Source organism: Apteryx mantelli, chromosome 18 (assembly GCF_036417845.1).
Source record: "Apteryx mantelli isolate bAptMan1 chromosome 18, bAptMan1.hap1, whole genome shotgun sequence".
Lineage (NCBI taxonomy): Eukaryota > Metazoa > Chordata > Aves > Apterygiformes > Apterygidae > Apteryx > Apteryx mantelli.
In genome coordinates this window covers 1,322,545-1,339,926 of record NC_089995.1, presented here as the reverse complement: position 1 = coordinate 1,339,926, position 17,382 = coordinate 1,322,545, and the positions used below count along the sequence as shown (strand labels likewise).

The following is a 17,382-nucleotide window of genomic DNA, read 5'->3' as shown; positions in this document are numbered from 1 at the left end:
CTGCACACCCCAGGCAGCGCTCCAGGGGTGACCCAAGAAAGTTCCGTGAGGAATGAAGAGGGAAACACCAGCGGGACGGTACCTGCTCTCCATGGGTAAATATCTGAGGGATAAGTGAGGGGGGTCCAAAGATCTGGAAGAAAGAGTTGAAGAAGGTTAAAGGCCAAGAACAGGGGAGCCCCTCACACACACAGCCACTGCACAGGTACTGAGGACGATGGGAGCAGACGGCCCTTTCTCTGGAGCCACAACTGCTGACAGTTCAACAAACTTCAGAACCTGTAAGACACCAAGCAAAATGCTGGTGTGGCCTAGCACCCCTCAGGCTCCTCAGACAGTAGCACAGACATGGCATGGCAAAGCTCCATGGGACGCCTCCAAACCGGAGGGAAGGTATTGATGCATTCAGCCTGTTGTATGCACCATATATAAATATATAGATACACAGGGCACACTTGGACTCTGACAGTGGGAACACAATGCTACAACACCCCTCGGCCCATGCAGGGTGTCTGTGGTTGTGGGACAAGGGCTGGTGTGACTCCCAGTTGGCACACCGACTAAGCTCCCAGTACTGGTCTGGCCAGCACCTCAGCTCCCTCCCTTCAGTGCTGCAGGAGTTCAGTGGCATGTCCAGGAGAAGTGATGGGCCCCCACAGCCTGCATCTGACACTTGAAGAGCCTGAGTGGATGGGTAGCTGGAGTGCTCCACGGCAGGGGAAATTTCCTTGGCTTTCATCTAGCCCTTCTTGGTGCTGAGCTGGCCAGCTCGCTGCTGTCTCCCCCCTCACCAGTCCAGGAAGAAGCCACATGGAAGTAATACTCCCTTCTCTCCATAGCAAAGCCACAGCACACAGTTGGCATAACAACAGATGCCTGACAGACACTGTGCTGCCTGTGGGGAGAAATCCCTTTTCTTCCTCTCCAGGCAGTTCCTTCCATCCAAGTGCTGCAGAGCGCATCCATCCTATGAGGTCTTCACTACATAAGCTGCCCAAGATAACCCATCTTGGGAAGAATCCAGGTTTCAAATGTACCCAAGGTGAAGGGGCTTGGGTCTGAGGCCTGGGTCATGCCCCTCCACAGAGAGGGATAGCTCAAAGTATGAATGTATGATGTTGGGGATCGGCAGTTGGCTCTGTCAAACCACTGGTTCCCTTGCTGTGAAAGGTGGGTGCTGACATGCACATCAGAAGAACTCCAGATTTCCGGAGATTTGCAAGGTGGAGTTTAGTTGGCATAAAATCAAGTGGAGTGAACTTGTCTTACAGAGCTGGAGATGCTCCTGTTTGGGACGACTCTAGGGTCTGCTTTGCTGGACAAACAAAGAAGGTGTTGGAGGTCACACAAAAGTGAGGGCAAGGGAGGAACTGCCTCCGGTACTCACAGTATGAAGGGACAGGTCAGAGCTTCCAAAAGATCAGACCAGGACAAGCACACAAAGTAGATGTACTAGGTCTATCCTGAATCAACAGATGTACAATACCTGGGGGGGGGCTCTAAATCCCAGTCCAGCTGCAACTGGAGGGAGGCAGGTAAAGTGCAAATGATGACACCAGCCCACCAACCCACGCTTGATCCTAGCACTGTGGGCAGCTAGTATACCACCTGTGTCACAGGGCTAATACTCTATGTCTGGAAAGGGGTGTTTGTCTATGCATCTCCTAGCACATCACAGGCAGCTCAGACCCTTCATCTCCAAAAGCCTCCTGATGCTTTTGCGGGTGTGCTGTACTCAGCTGCTAGATGGTAACTTTGGGCTGGGGGAGAGCACAAATTCAGTGGGCCTGTTGTCTCACCCCTCCTCGCAGAGGCCTGGCTTCAGACACGGGTTTACATGCAAAGCACAAGAGTACAATGGTCCGACCTCTTTCTCTGTGCAATGAAACACCTAGCACATTGTTGCTGATGTACAAAGAACAAGACTGACCACAAGGAACAAGTACACCCCATGAGCAATGCTCTGTGCCCTTCCCCAAAATTCTCCACAAGCGGCTTCAACCACACTACTGGGAGTAACAGCAGGAGAAACCAACCTGTGGAGCTGGAGAAGCCAGACTGAGACGAATGTGGACTCAGAGCCCCATGCATCTATATGGGGGTGCCAGGGCACAAATCTCACAGCTCCTCCATGCTCTGGTTTGTGATATCCAGCCCATTTCTTTAACCATCGGGTTGTGCTGCCTTCCTTGATCATTGGACACTGGCAGCGTGTGGGGATGACAGACTCTGGAGCAGCTCAGAGCGGGGCATGTGTGTGCACACATTGCCATGTATACTCACGTGAACAGAGACTTGACATGACAGAGGCCCAGGGTGACAGTGAAACATCCGGGCAAGACTTGTGGAGTCATTGCTGCCCCAGGACACTTCCAACTGTGTACTGAAAGGAAGGGTCCCTGTCCCAGGGCTGAGATTAAGCATATGGGACCTATGCAAAGGCCATATCCTGGCATGGGTTATTTTCAAGTCCGAGAAGCAGCTGGCTTATAGCCACCTAACCCTTAACCACTACAGTTTAATCCCAAAGTGAGGCTTAGCTTGGGACAAGGAGTCTGAACTGCTTGAACTGACTGCCTGCCAGAGGCCAGGGTCAGAGCACACAAACCCACCGTGTGGCAAGGGACATCCATCAAAAATGCCTCCACTAGGATCCTTGGCTTTGCCTAGAGACCATGTAAGTTAAGTATTTTACCTTCACTGATGCATGGGGAGTGGGAATATCCAATGAAGACATTCCCAATTAGGTGGCAGGACAGTCTCCTGGGTTACAGACACCTCATTCCTAGGCCCAATCCACTTCACAAGGGATGAGGCTTTCAGAGTAAAGCAATGGCTTTACTTTCCCTAGTTCTAGCTCTATAAAGCTCCTGGCAGCTGGCCCCAGGCTGCACACTGCCTTTTGGATGAGTGAAGTTGGCAGGGCAGGTTCCCCCTCTGTGCCCACCTAGCACGTGCAAGGAGCTTGCAGTGGGAGGAAGGTGCCTTGCACACAGCTCTCACTAAGGCTGTGTGCAGGCTCCTGGGTGGTTACACTGCATGTGCTTATGCACAGAGCAGCCCTGAGCTTTACCCATCACTATGAATGTCTGTGCAATATCTGTAGCCATGGCTAGTGTGACTTCAGCTGCACCAGCAGAGCTGAGAGGAGGCAAAAACTACAGCAAGAGGGGTCTAATATGAACAAGAATTAAGGAGCTGTCCCTGAGGCTTTGGCAAAGCTGCCAGAGACTAGCTTGCCCACTACTAGAGTGCAGCTGGAGCCTTATTCTGTAGAGGGAGAGAGATGTTCCTCTTTCCCCTTAGCCTCCTTTGTCTTCTGGGGTTGGGTGTGCTGGTGCAGCCAGGTCCAGCTCTCCAGCATCTCACCTGGCTGATGCAACTGGACTCGTTGATGCTGTCAGAGATCTGGTTGTATTCTTCCTCCCAGGTTGGGAACTTTGGAGGTAGGAGGATCTCGACAGAGTCCAGGCGGTCCAGGCTCCTGCCAGGAGAAAGAGAAGGGTGTGAGGGAGCATGCACCCAGAGAGGGCAGTGCTGGGGTTCTGCTGATTCTTGTATGCCATGCCAGTTGAGCCAGACCACCCTGCCCCATGGCACCAGCTGCCAGGCATGGGTGCATGGCAGCATAAAGCCAATGTTGGGCACTGAGTCCATGGCTTGGCCCTGGTGGCAGCTCCTGGAATAGAGGGAAGCCCTTTCCCACCTTGCCAGTCCCTGGTTTGAAATCTTTGGTCTGGCACATGGATGAAGGCTTTGTGGAGCTCAAGAGGAGAAGAGCGGACAGGACCTTGAGCCCCACTGCAAGGAATGCACTGCAGGTGACAAGTTAGTCCAGCCTAATCCCAGGGAACACACAGGATCTGTGCCAGCCCTCATGGTCATGCCCTAGTTACAGACTAACTCCAGCACAGGCTGATGTTGGGTGCTGAAGTCAAAGAAGCCAGCTCTTCCCCACTCAGACTGGCTGGAAGGGGGTGGGGCATGGGGTGAGAAAAGGCTCTTCAATTATATTTTTGTGGATGTTTGAGCTGGAAACATCTGCAGGATTTTTTTTTATTATTTGTATAGAAAAACCCAAAAGATTATCTGGAAGAAGGTCAAGACAAACCGAGCCTAAGTAGCAGCATTGCAGGAGCAGAGGGGTTCAGTATATTCTGAACAGCTTTCTCTGCAGGCTCTGGGGGAACCACTGTGCCAGGGTTCAGTGGGAGCCTCTATAGCAGGAGGAGAATAGCAGAGCCTTGCACCCAGCCCAACCCAGCTACAGCCTCTGCTGAGAGCCAGGCACACAGGGGCCAGGCGGGATGCAGAAGGGATGGGAGTGATGCGGGAAGGACAGGAGGGATGTGGGATGGACAGGACTCTCTCATTCTTCTATGCCACCACGACACCCTGTGTGTGGCTGAGGGAGCCTTTGTCACAGATCAGGTGGGTGTGTGACAACCTGCCACCTTGAGCACATACCCTGCACGTTAGCCCAGTGCTGTCCTTTCTGAACATGCTAAAAAGTATGGGCTCTGCAGGCACAGCCTGTGTTCCTGGGCATGTGGCAGGGCATGCTGCATGCACGGTAGATGACATGTTTAGCCATGCCAGCCTAGGTTAACTGCTGGGGAGCTCCCTTTTGAATCACTTGTGGTCCTAACAGAGTACCGTTGGGGTGAACAGTCCTCCCTCATCCAGAAGAGCCACAGGGTGCAGGAAGTCTGTCCTTCATCAGCCTGGGCTGACCTATGTGCTGGGGGACTCCTTTGCCACTGCTTCCAGCCCCAGCTTGTACAGCCCGAGTGGTCACCAGTGGTGGCAATGCCACACAGGGTGGCATGGCAGCATGGCAGCAGTTCCCTAAGAGTGGGGCTGTGTCCCCCTCAGCCACCCCCTGCACAGCCAGAGCACTAGTATTTACAGCGACAGCTGCAGATCCTCAGAGGGCTGGGAGCACCATGACCTGTAGAAGAGACAGCAGGGCTGGGACTCTGAGGGACGGTGAGCCAGCTTGCCCTGGAAGGGCTAAGTCCAAGGTGTGTCCAGGGCAGGACAGGAGCCCTGTGCAGTGGGACAGACCCCAAGGAAGCCCTGTGGCACTTCCTGTGTCTTCTGGGGCATGAACAAGAGTGGGGAGCAGCCTCTGCTGTGCCTGATGATGGAGGAGACACCTGGCCCCCAAGGGACCTCGTGCTGAGCTCGGCCACCTGTCAAGGGCCGCTTTGTGCCCCGGGCCCTGGACTATCCTTTTCGTGTATCATTCCCCTTAGCTTGAGAGGGTCTCATCCATGAGCTTGCTGAGCACCCGTGGTGCAAGTCAGGCACATCCTGGGGCAGGCAGTGTCGCTGGCAGGCTTCACATACTTGTCTGGTGGACTTCACCCCCTGATTTAGCCTCACAGCCTGGCTATGGGGAAACTGAGTCACAAAGCAGGTTATAGATTTGTTTGAAAGGGCAGAGATCCTCTCACAGGTCTAGGACCTGTGGTGACCTGGGATCCTGTCTCACTCCTCTACACCTCAGTCCTGGCCAAGACTGCAGCTCTCTTTCTCTTTGAAGTCCTGTCTTGAACTACAGATCTGGTGACTCTTGGCTGACAGAGATTGGAGCTGAGGCCAGCAGCTCTTGCTGAGAATCAGTCTCATGTGTTAGGCCTTGTGCAGAGCTCTGGTGAGCACTGGCACAGGAGCTGTGCTGGAGCAAGGACTGCAGATGGTGCTGCCGATGCTTCCTGGCCAGCCTGTCTCCCGCTGCCTGTCCCACCAGTGTGAGAGCCTGATGGGGGAATCCCAGTCAGGCCTCACAGCAACCAAACCAGCCACAGCATCCAAAGAGGGATATGAGGGAGTGAGAAAGCTGAGGGGGTGGTCGGCAGATGGCAGCCGTGCTTACGCTCCAGCATGGGACTGACTGGGATCACTCCTGTGACAGGCACAACACTCAAAACGCTTGGCACATGCCCAGCGCAAGACCTTGCCAGTCTAGGGCTGAGGCCCAGGGGACAAGCAAGCTGGGACATTTGGCTTCACTCACAGAATTACAGCGTCAGGAGCTAGCAGAACTCTCTCCTTCCTGGGACAAGATCATTCCTTCCAGCGAATCTCTTGCTAAGGTTCACATGCTCTCAGAGATGGGCATTGCCAGTCCTCAGTGCTTCCCCGAATCATTGCTCTCCCCATGTAACTGCATCCATGGGCTCAGCTGGTTCTGCCCTCTCTGCTCAACCACATTGCTCCACCCCTTTCCTCAAAGCTGCATATCTGTGAACTTCAGCTGGATGCCACAGCAGGCCAGAGATAGGAGAGGTTTTACACCCTGATGGAAATGACCTGAACAGACAACTAGTCCAGGATAGGAATGGTCTGATTCTTCCAAGCTGGGCATCTCTAAGCCCCCAGTATTTTATACCAGGGACTCCTGGACCCAACTCTTCTCCCCCTCAAGTGTGTGTGAAGGCAAGAAAAAGGGATGGACTCAGAGCAGGCATTTCCAGGACTCCCTGCAGTTAATTTTGCCTCTGATCAGAAAGAGGCATCTCACCTGCAGTCTGATGCCACCATGAGGGGTCTCCATGTTGCCTGTTGTTCCCTCACTTCTCTCTGGATATATTTGCTGTATTGTGAGCAGTTCACTTCCTGTAGCTGCTCCTGCCTCTTGCTGTCCTTCACATCCTCACCGGAGCCCCAGCAATTCCCATTTCAGTCATAGCCTATTATAGCCCCTTGCTACCTTCTCCCAGGAAGCAGGACAGCTGGGAAGTAGCGAGGAGATGAGGTGGCTACATTGTGTGTTCACCTACTATATACATTGCATAACATCAGCTCCATTCATGTGGTTCATATGGACCTTGTGCTGCAAGGACCCAGCCCCATGCCCAGCACACACATTTGTTGTATACCCTTTGCTCTTCTATCTACATCAAGCCAGCTTGAGTCTTCCTCCTGGAACACCTGGTCCTGGGCCTTTCAGCTTATCTCTCCTTGCTGCAGAATGCTATTCAGCCTAATCTCCTCATCAGGCACTTTCTGGCTAGTCCCAGAGTTCTTGGGGCACCAGAAGAGCAAAGTATACCACAAAGTCCCAGCTGCCTGTGGTCTGCGCACCCAGTGCATTCAGTCATGCTGGCTGAGCATCTTCCATGTTTAAATAGCATCACTGGGCTGGGATCTCTGTTCCCTAGGAGGAGCAGATCCTTAGCTAGAGAAAATCCACACAGTTTCACCAAAGAAGTGCCCTGTGGCTTTACTCCCCATTGCTGAGGGGACAGGAACCTGGAACAGGCTCTTTAACACCAGGGTTGTTTTGGAGTCACCAGAGTCAGAGTGCCCTCTTCATTCCTCCACCACATCACCTTCTATCCTGCCCCGCGGCCTGTCTGAGCTGGTGTGCAGGAGCTCTGCTGGGCTCTGATCCCCCTGTTGGGTCCCCATGTGGGTGCTGCTGGCCAAACCCCACGGATTGTTTCTGGGGTCGCCCCTGGGGCGCCTGTGCAGAGCTCCCGGAGGAGCTCCAGCGTTACCTTTGGGTGGTGCTCTGCTCACTCAGGGACTGTTGGGTGGCCTTGAGGTAACTCTGCCTCCGAGCTGCAGTTTTCGGGGATGGTTTGGGGCTGGTTTCTGAGTCTTCACTATCGTCATCCCCCATGGCTTTGATGTAACTCCCGCTCCGCATTCGCCGGCACGGGATCTCGCTGTCTTTGTCCCGAGACAGCGTGTTGTTCCACTCCCCCTGAGGCACCTGCAAGAGCAAGGGGAGCATGAGCAGGTATGAGGGATGGTGCCTCTGAGATCAGGGGGACCACAGGGGCTTGGTGACAAGGCAGAGCCTCAGCTGGAGTGTAATGGGAATGGGCAAAGCAATTCCTTTCTGACCCTCCCTTGCCAGCTCATGCCAGGAAGCCTTATGTTTGATTGCCTCAAATTTAGCACATCTACCCACAACCATTAATCCAACCACAACTGCAGACCAGTTTTAAATGGACCATGTTTACACAGTTGATTTAAGATGAACAATGCCAGACATAGTGAGAAAGGAAGAATCTCACTAGTTTTGTGCTGGGCATTGGGACAGGAGTGGCACACTCTTGTTTAATGCAAAGCCCATGTTCATTTAATGTGAAGTGTACACGTTGTTCAAACCAAGGCCGACAAGAGTTGTCATAGACTAGGACCTGTGGCTGGCTAGCCAGAACCCAGCCCTCCACTAGGTCCATCTCCTTGTAAGGTGTCTGAGTTGAAGATGACTCTTGGCAGCTCTAAGTCATTTTTGAAGCCAAGCTAGGTCCTCACAGGTCCCTCTGGAGCAGCCGGGGTACAGAGACCTTGCACTGGTATCTCTATACAGAGTTGAATAGTACCTCACACAAAAAAAGCATTTGTAATTTCACTTATACAATGACTCTGCCATTAATTTAAGGCAGAAACAGTCTCTGTTCCCTTACTAGAGATGGGCAAGCTGATGTTTTTCACTAGAGATGTGAAGCACAGAGCAATTCAAGTGACTAACCATTCCACAGTCTGTCCCCACCTGTAAAGGGTTCATATAGCTGACGGAAGGGCACAGCCAAGGCAGTCAGCCAGCAGAACCAGATGTCAGCACAAGACTGATCAGGACCAGAGCCACATGTGGTATGGGATAGGTCAGGAGAGAGATGGGGTAACCAAAATTGGCCAGGAGCAAGTCCTGGTCGTGTGGCTAACTTGGTTTGTAGCTGATGTTTAACCAGCCCTTGAGATGAAGAAATGTGGAGAAGGAGAAGCAAGGGATATTTATCAGGACCAAAGCAATCTCTTTTAATGTTTCCTAGGAGGCTCCCTGCTCAAAGGTCTGTCCTGCTGCTTTTGACATCCAAGGTGTGCAACAGCGTGGTCTGGCTTTGTGAGAGAAGGGCAGGCAAACAGGTCACTAGCTGCTGCACGGCCCTGGCAAAGCCACTTTATGCATCTGGGCCTCCATTCCCAGCCTGGACACTGCTGTCCTCTGTTTGCCCTTTCTCTCTGGGCAGCAAGGGTATTCTCTGAAACAGGGGCTGCTGTGGCTACTGGTATGTACAACACCCTGGAAAAACACCTGTCAGCTGCTGCACTGACTGCAGGTACTGCAGTCTACAATAGACGATGATGGAGAGGGAAAGCTGCAGATATTGAGTTCTGATCTCTTCTCTACCTTACAAACGTGCACAGACCAAGACAAGCCCAAGGCTCTCAGCTCTGCTGTGGGAAGCAGGCTGGCTGGGGATCACTGTGAGTAGTGAAGAGCCTTGTGCTGAGAGCAGCTCATGCTGTCAAGAGCATCCAAATCCACTCTGCCGGATGGAGCGGTTGGATTTACCCAGCTCCCCAGGGAGCTGTGGGATTAATCAGCCAGTGTTTATATAGTGCTTTGGGAATGCAAAGAGCCATGTTGCAGCTAACTGTTATTAGCCAGAGCAGTTAAGCAGAGCTTACTTCCTGCCCCCTCCCCCCCCCCTTGTCTGCAGCAGGCCTGTTTTGTGGGAGATGGAGCCAGGTCAAAGGTCCAATGTGCTACGGCTGCTGGGGTGCAGCATCTTCCTAGACCTGCATCTCTGCAAGTAGAGGCTTCCCGTTGCCCTGAGGAGGGAGGGCCCTGGGGAGCGCCAGAAGCAGGCTCAATCCATGCACAACAGTTTAGCTCACTACGAGGGCTTTCTTGTTGCCCAGGAGAGCCAGGGGTTCCCCCATGCTCCCCCAGCCTGCTGCTTGCTGTGTCTGTTCAGGAGAAGACAAGGGGTGACCCCAGTGCTATGTTTAGCAGAACCACATAGCCTGGTGGGATCACTTTGGTGATGGGGCTCCCACCATGACATACACCCTTCAGCCAAGAACAGTACACTGAAGGCACAGAGCAGAGAGCCAGAGGCATCATGTTGCTGGTGTGGAATGAGTCCTGCATGTGAGACATGAACCTTGCCAGTCCTCCTTTGTCCTGCTGCTGCAGGTTTTCCCAGTTCCTTCCCATTCTGCCTCTTGCAACTTCATGCTTGGCAATGGCCTCTGGGCTGGCTGCTTGCAAGGCAGCAAGGCTGCCCAGGTCAGAATCTACTGGGTATAATCTTGAAGGCTCCTGCAAAGCAAGACTGGAGTGCCCTTTTTCTTGCTTGTGTGAGCCCTCTCTGCCTCAGCCCACCTACTCACACTGGGGGCTCCCATGGACCAGTCAGAAGGGACCACACTGGCTCCAACTGAGCCCACTCCCTTGTGCAGACCTTGCCGCAGGAGAGAGCTGTCCATCACCCCTGGGTGCCTAGGGTGGCTGGTTCTGACCTTTCCTAAAGAAGGGGACAGGAGCCTTTGGATGCACTTTTATACTGGCCGCCTTGGAGTCAGGTCTGACAACAGATTAGATTTTGCTGCCTGCCTTCTCCTCAGAATGAGTACCAGCCTCCTACCAGCAAGGCTCCTGGGCCAGTGAGGGGCTGGGGTGAGGGCTGGGGTCCACAGCCCCTGACTGAGGAGGTGAGAATGACATTTCATCAGCTTTCCAGCAGCTAGGTATGCCAAACAAGGGTGAGGGGGACACAACCATCTGCTCTGCAGGTGCAGATGTTGCATTTCATGGGGCAATGGGTTGCTGAGACCACCTCTCCGAGCATTTCCATTCCCCCAGAGAGCCTGAAGACAGAGGTGGCATTAAAACCTTGGGCTTTTGTGGCTACTCTAATTCCGCTGCTTGAGGGTATGGTCTGTGGCTAGATCAGCTCAGCAAAACCTAGGCTTGTGTGTCTGCCTCCTGGCCTTGGGCACTCTCATCTCTGGGGAAAGCATCACCAAAGCCAGTGGTTTCAGTATATCTCTGCTAGTGCAGCTTGTCTACAACCGTGTGAACCAAGCATCCCATAGTATTTCCTGCTCCATACAGACTCAGTGCAAAGCCCTCTCCTAGGAACAGCCTCCACCAGCTTTCCTGTTGCACTGTGTCAGCCCTCTGATCCTACCTGAGCTGCCTTGCTTCCCCTTTCTCTCACCTCTCCTCCACTTTGCACCTTGGAAAGGCAGCAATGCTGGTGCCAGAATCAAAGTTGCCCTCAAGGTGTTCCACATTACAGTTTAACAGCAACAAAGGCAAAAAAAGATCCTTGGCAGGAAACCCATTAAACCTGGTGCTGCAGTTTGGAGCAGCATCCTGGGTAGAGCTGCCAGTGGGCAGGCAGAGCCCACAGAGACTCCCAAAGCTCTTGCTCCCTGTGGCCCAGAGCACAGGACCAGTGTTTCAAAGGTGCTGCACCTGAAGACACAAGCACTTCTAAAGCAGTGCTGGTTCCTGAGGTGCTCTTCAGAATCCTGCTGAGTACTTCTTTGCATCCTCAGTCACCTGAGGACCTGAGAAACCTATCCCACAGTCTCTAAAGCTCTGCAGTGCAGGTGAAGAGCCCAGAGCACACTCTGCTATCAAGGGACAGACCTCAGCAGCAGCTAAGGCAGCACCTTGATGGCAGTACCTTTCAGGGCAGCTGGGCACTGACTCTGGGCACTGAATCCAGCCCATGTATTAAAGAAAGAACAAAATGGGGATGAGAGCTGCCATGTGTTGCATATAGGCCTTGCACAGAGAAGCTCAGGAGGTTCCTTACAGGCCATGGGAGCCTTGCTGCACTTCCTGCTGCTTTCCCAAATGTAGGCTTGATTCTGCACATGGTGGTTTTGTTGGCGTGAAAGGGGTGAGAACAAGAGGAATGCCAGGAACAGAACTGTCATGAAGGGTTTGAGCAGATCCTAGGCTCATCTACAAAACTCTTGCAGGTGGCTGCTGGACATGGAAAGCAGAGGTGTGCTGCCAGGCTTCAGGATGCAGATCGCCCCTCCGCTTCCTGCCTAGTCTCAGTCCACATGGTGCCTCTTGGTGCAGGCATGTGGGATCCAAGCATGTATCCATTCCTGGGAACTAGGCTCCACTGGCACCATCCTGCCATAATACTGCACTTTGCAGGGAAGCAGTGCTTTCTGGCTCTTTTGACCCCCGTATCATGAGCTAAGTGTGGAGAAGAAAGGTAGGAAGTGGCTGCAGAGGGTTCCCCCTACCCTAAGCTTGCCTGGGGCATTCCCTAACCCAGACAAACAGATCCTTAACATAGGGGAGAGAGCAGTGAAGGGGAAAAATCCGCCTCCTAGGCTGTGGGCCAGGATGGAAGAGCTGTGCTGTTCCCATTGTTTAGGGGAGTCTGGGGAGAAGAGAGACTTTCAGAACAAACAGGGTTTCTATTTGCATGTGTGCTGGCTCCAACATGCAGCCCAGCCCCAGCACACATGGACACGCACCCAAACATGAATGCACCTGTCAAGGCACACACAGAGCTAGACACAGCGCACAGGGATGTATGTGCCATGCAGCCAGGCTCCAATACACAGAGCTTAATGAGGGTACCCCACCACTCTCTTCAGGGCTGGATCTTGCATGGTGTCTGTATACAGCTGTGTGACCTCAGCCATGTCCCCAAGGAAGAAAGCGGGAGCCCAGAGTGCCTATTGGCCCCATCTGTTCTTTTGGAAGGGGGCCTTCTGGAAAGGAGCTGGGCCAGCTTTCTTGCCCCTGGAAGCTGTGTGGGTTGGTACGAGGGGAGCCAGGATCTGCAGAGTGACTAGCATGGAACAGGCTGCCCACCTTGGCTTATGAAGGTATGTTTGGAGCTACTGGGGGGTTAAAGAGGCTTCAGTGTCCTCTGGCTGTAAGAGGGGTCTGGAAGGCTAATCTGGGTGATGGTGCAGGCTAATGGTGCTCATGGTGTGACCCTGTCACCTGGGGAGTCACAGCTGTCCCACTGAGGGCAGGGCCCTTCGTGGCTACTCAGCTCCCTGCCATATGGCCCAGAGCAGCTGGGGTTCTAACTGCCTTGCTGCTTATTTTGGGAGGTGTTTAGGAGAAAGAACACTGGGCATGGGCAAGGCCAGACCACGCCACAGTACCTCTTCATGTACACCTGCAGCGCTGAGAGACGAAGCACTGCCTTGGTAGCATGGGATTTTCCCTCCCTCGTTATGCAGCATTCATAAATAAACTGGGCTGCCCAGAGCTGAGCGTATTGTCCATCCCTTCAATGTTATCTCAGTGCCCATGCAATGTGGGTCTGAAGTCAGTGCAGAACACAGAAATGCTGCTGGGCCCTGCCAGTTCCTGTTTACCCCTGCTTGGCACTTGTCCTGTTCTGGGTGTCTCTCGCTCCAGGGAGCTTTTTGGATATTGGGAGCCTGCCCTCTCAGTTTCTTTCTTTTCACCGCCAGCCACACATAGGGTCCCCCTGAAGCAGAGGAGAGGAGAGGGAAGAAGGAATAAGGCCTCCATCCCTTGAGTGCTGTTCTCCAGCCCTCTCTCTAAAGACAGTGGCATAGCCTTGAGGGCTGCTTTCCAGAGAAACCCCACACACAAAGGGGATGGAACTCTACCTGGAGCAGAGCTGGGAGATCACCCACTCTCAGCTCCAATGTTTGGGTCTGAGAATGGGCCTGGAAACATTGCAAAGACTTCCAGCAGTCCCTGATGGGCTCCAAGCCTAGCCAGAGCCTGCAAATAGATCAGGGAAGTGAATAGGCTTGCCCCAGCCTGGAGGCTTGGGGAAATCTGTTTCTAACCCACTTCTCCTACCCATCCTCAAGTCCGGTGGGCATTCTTCCACCTCTGGGCCCAGCTGGGCATTTCTCCCTTGGAGCAGCCCCCAGCAGCATCAGGGCAGAGCACCCTGTGCTCCCAAGCACCCAGCTTTTCTTCCATGCAGAGGCATGTGGTTCCTTGCCACAGCACAAACTGGGAGGGGGCCTGTCCTGCTCTAGAGAAGGGGTGACAGAGGAGCAGGTGGCAAGGGACACATGGCCTTGCAAATGGACTTTTCCCACACACAGCCCTCCAGGCTCTGTGTGCAACTTTTCCATCACTGGCTTAGGCCCTTTCCCAGGCTGAGGATGGATCTGGATGCAACTGCCTCATTCTGCCCTGAGGGCCCTAGGTGCTCCTAGTCCTGTGGCCTGTCCTCAGGGGTTCACACTAGGCATTTGGGGACAAGGTCAGCCTGAGCAGCCATGATCTATCAGCTTTCGTGGGGAGCATACATCACATCTTCTGGACTTAGAGTCCTGAGTCTCGTCTGGCTTTGCTGGTGAGGCACTGCTGGACATGGGAGCTGGCCCAGATCCTTGAGACACCAATCACACCCTCTGGCATCCCCCAGGTTCCCCTCAAGCCATGCAGGTAGCAGGCTATGGGCTGATCCCTACCTGGACTGTTTCTACTCTTGAGTTTTGTGGCACAGGGATGCTGATCCCGCTTAATGGTCCCAAGAGGGTCAGGGAGGGGAGGTAACTGGGCAAAAACTTCCTCTCAAAATAAGATCCCTACCTGGCTGCTGCCTGCGTCGGTTGGCCCAGGGCTGAGAGGCTGTTCCCACCTCGGCGGGAGCTCACTCGGCTGCAGCAGGGCGGCACCCGTTTCCTCCCAGCCGAACGGTGGGGCTGCCCAGCTGCTGGCCGGGCTCACGCTACCCAGCTGTGCCCACAGCCCATGGTCAGGCTGTCAAGAAACGGAGGCTCATTACATGGGTTGGGAATAAATGAGCAGGGCAGTCTCATACCCCTGAGTCTGGCCAAATCCCAGGAGGTATGTGAGCACTGAGTGAGGGGCTGCAGGCGATCACTGTGCTTGGGGCCACCTGTGCTGGGCTATCTGCCACCACACACAGAGGAGCAATGGTACTGGTGGAGATTTTGTCTCCAGCTTTTTAATCTCATAACACTTAACTGAAAGGAGGGCAAAGAAAAAGAAACCAGGCCAAGAACCTTTTTATGATGACTTTCCTGATGCAATAAGTCCCTCCACAATTTGGTTTGCAGAAGGGGCCAGCAAGATACCGGAAGCAGAGTGTGCTTCAATAATTCATTGCTCTTTAAAGCCTTCAAGCCCACTGGCCACAGCCAGGGGAGCCAGTGACACCTTTGCATTAAAAAAAGATGCTTGAGATTTACATACATAGTCCTTCTGACTATTCACTCCTCTGCCTCCCCCCAATCCAGGCCTGGCTTATTTATCTTCATTCCTCTCTCTAGGGCACAACCAGGTTTATGTTCTTCAAGTGATACTTTCTGAAACCACCAGGCTCCAAAGTGACCTGATGCTATCAGGACAGGGGATTCAAATCTGTGGCCCCCAGCATTAGTCATGCAGGCCTCTGCCATGCAAATTGGGAGGCTGGTGTTACTCTCCTCACCCCACAGCCGCTTCCCTGCATGTGGTGTGAGCCAGCAAATGAAGCCATGCCCTGCTGAGCTGCTGTTCCTACCAGCACTCCTGGGAAGCTGTGCAGAGCAGGGCTTACTAGGCACGCTGACACATCCTTGCGATGCGTGGATATAAGGGGTTAAGCATCAGTTATTATTGGCCTCCTTTGGATGGTGGGATTGCTGCAGCGCCTGGCCAAAGGCCAGGGAGCCTTCCTGTTGGAGTGGGACAAGAGCCACAGCCCCTTGGTATATGTAACTGCCCAAGCAGAGAGCAGAAATGGCTATGCACAGGCAGGAGTAAAGCTGCCTATGAGCTGGGTTCACCTTGACCTCGGCATCTGCAGGATCTGGGTGGGCAGTAAGTGTGTGCTCAGGGCACAGTGATCCCCCAGTGAATGGGTGTCACAGAAGAGGATGCCAGGGCCAGGGTGCCGTGGGGAATGTGGGACCATGGGCACAGCGGCTCCTCCTCCTGCTTCCATGGCCAAGCATAGAGGCTGAGAGGGGACCCTGGGGCAGCATTGCAGCTGAGGGAGCCAGACCCTGTCAGCATCAGTGCCAGTGTCCCCACAGGAGGTGTGACACTCTGTCCTTCTGCATAGCTGGGGTCTTGGCAGGATTTAACCTCTCTCCATTTTCCCCAGCCCTTTCCTGGAAATGTGCCAGTGGGGGCTGCGGGGCGGCTTGGGCTGTGCTGAGTGGGGATTGGGATAACTTGAGGTGACAACTGAAACATCTGGAGCAGATGAGCTGTTTGATAAGGCCTATCACCTGCCCACAAGGAGAGTATCCCCCACCTCCTCCCAAGCCTACCTTCTCCCCACATGGAGAAAGCCATGACCCCCCCCCCACTACACCCACCTGCAGGTAGTGGTAGGCCAAGTCTTGATGGCAGGACTTGGATTTCAGCAAGGCTTTGTCGATCGTGGCTGAGGCCTTCTGGCACATTTCCCGGGCATGGCTGAGTGTCAGTGTAGACCAGGAACCCCTCTTAATGTAGTTGGACTCATTGTTGATGGGGATATTGGTGCAAGGGGTGACCTTGAGGTCGTTATTGCTTTTGGAGGATTTCAGCATGTGCTCGCTGATGGTGTTGTAAGCATGCATGAAGTACTTCGGCTGGCTGTGGTCTGGCTGCCGGCCCAGTGTCATGAGGCCCATTGGGTTGCGGTAACTGCAGGTATCACTGTCTAAGTTGTCATCTGAACTCCACCAGCCTGATATGTTGGATCTTGTTCTACGCTTGGGCTCAGAGGTCTTTGCCCGATCTTTGCTCTTGCTCCTCCGGTTCTGTTTGGGGTCATCAGCCCCTTTCTTGCCATTCACATTGCCTTTGGTGGGACCCTCCAGAGACTGGGATTTGGCAAATAGCTTTTGGACAGAGTGGACAAGGTGTCGGATCCGCCCTGGGCTCTCACTCCGGTGCTTTGCATCGCTCCTCTGAAACTGGAGGGTGCTGAAGCCATCTCTGTGGATGGGCAGCTGCTTCTCAAACTGGTCAAGGAGGTTTGCAGGCAGGCGGTTGATCTTAGTGGCCTGGGCATGGCTCGGAAAAGGGTTCTCATCTGGGACCTCGAAGTGGGAGTTGTAATGGATGCGGGGAAAAGTGCTGCTGTTGGAGATCTGGTTGTTGAGTGGAAGGAGGCAGTCACCATGGAGGGTATTCTGGGCTGGGAACCGGGGGTCCATGGTGTAGGAGTCAGTGGGGCTGAGGAGATAAGGGTTCCTGTCCTGAGGGGCATAAAGAGAGTCCTGAGGGGAGTCCAGGTTATCGGAGAGGTGGCGGCTTCTGTTATCTCCTAAGCCCTTCATGGTCCCCGTGTTTTCTAGAGCATTGCTCAGGGATTGTGCGGCAGAGCCTTTGCACAAGTGCTGACCCTGCTGCCCCAGCGACTGCTCTGCACCTGGAGGAAGAGGAGAGATGCTCAGAGCATGCCAAAAAGCTGTCACTGATGCTCTCTGAGAGCCCACTCCTCACTGGGAGAGGATCTCCTGCAAGGGCTGTCCCAGTCCTAAAAGCAAATATCCCCAAGGTTAAGAGATTGGAGAGGGATCACACAGCAGGAAGGGAGAAGAAGGGGCATGAGAACCAACGACTGGAGAAGAACAGTGAGCAGAGGATACAGAGGGAGAGGAGCTGGGGAAGGATTCATTCTCTCTAGCTACAGCTTA

General features: G+C 53.8%; 1 protein-coding gene across 1 annotated transcript in view; it reads right to left on the bottom strand.

The window, feature by feature from the left end:
• Positions 1 to 17,022, bottom strand: part of DLGAP4 (DLG associated protein 4) — a 75,497-nt gene extending 58,475 nt beyond the window's left edge. Inside the window, exons 1-5 of the mRNA XM_013961540.2 lie at positions 16,072 to 17,022; positions 14,333 to 14,503; positions 7,509 to 7,726; positions 3,370 to 3,484; positions 83 to 133 (exon numbers count right to left, since the gene is read on the bottom strand). Coding sequence (XP_013816994.1) covers positions 83 to 133; positions 3,370 to 3,484; positions 7,509 to 7,726; positions 14,333 to 14,503; positions 16,072 to 17,022 — 1,506 coding nt within the window. The remainder of the gene's footprint in view (positions 1 to 82; positions 134 to 3,369; positions 3,485 to 7,508; positions 7,727 to 14,332; positions 14,504 to 16,071) is intronic.
• Positions 17,023 to 17,382: the final 360 nt, after the last annotated feature.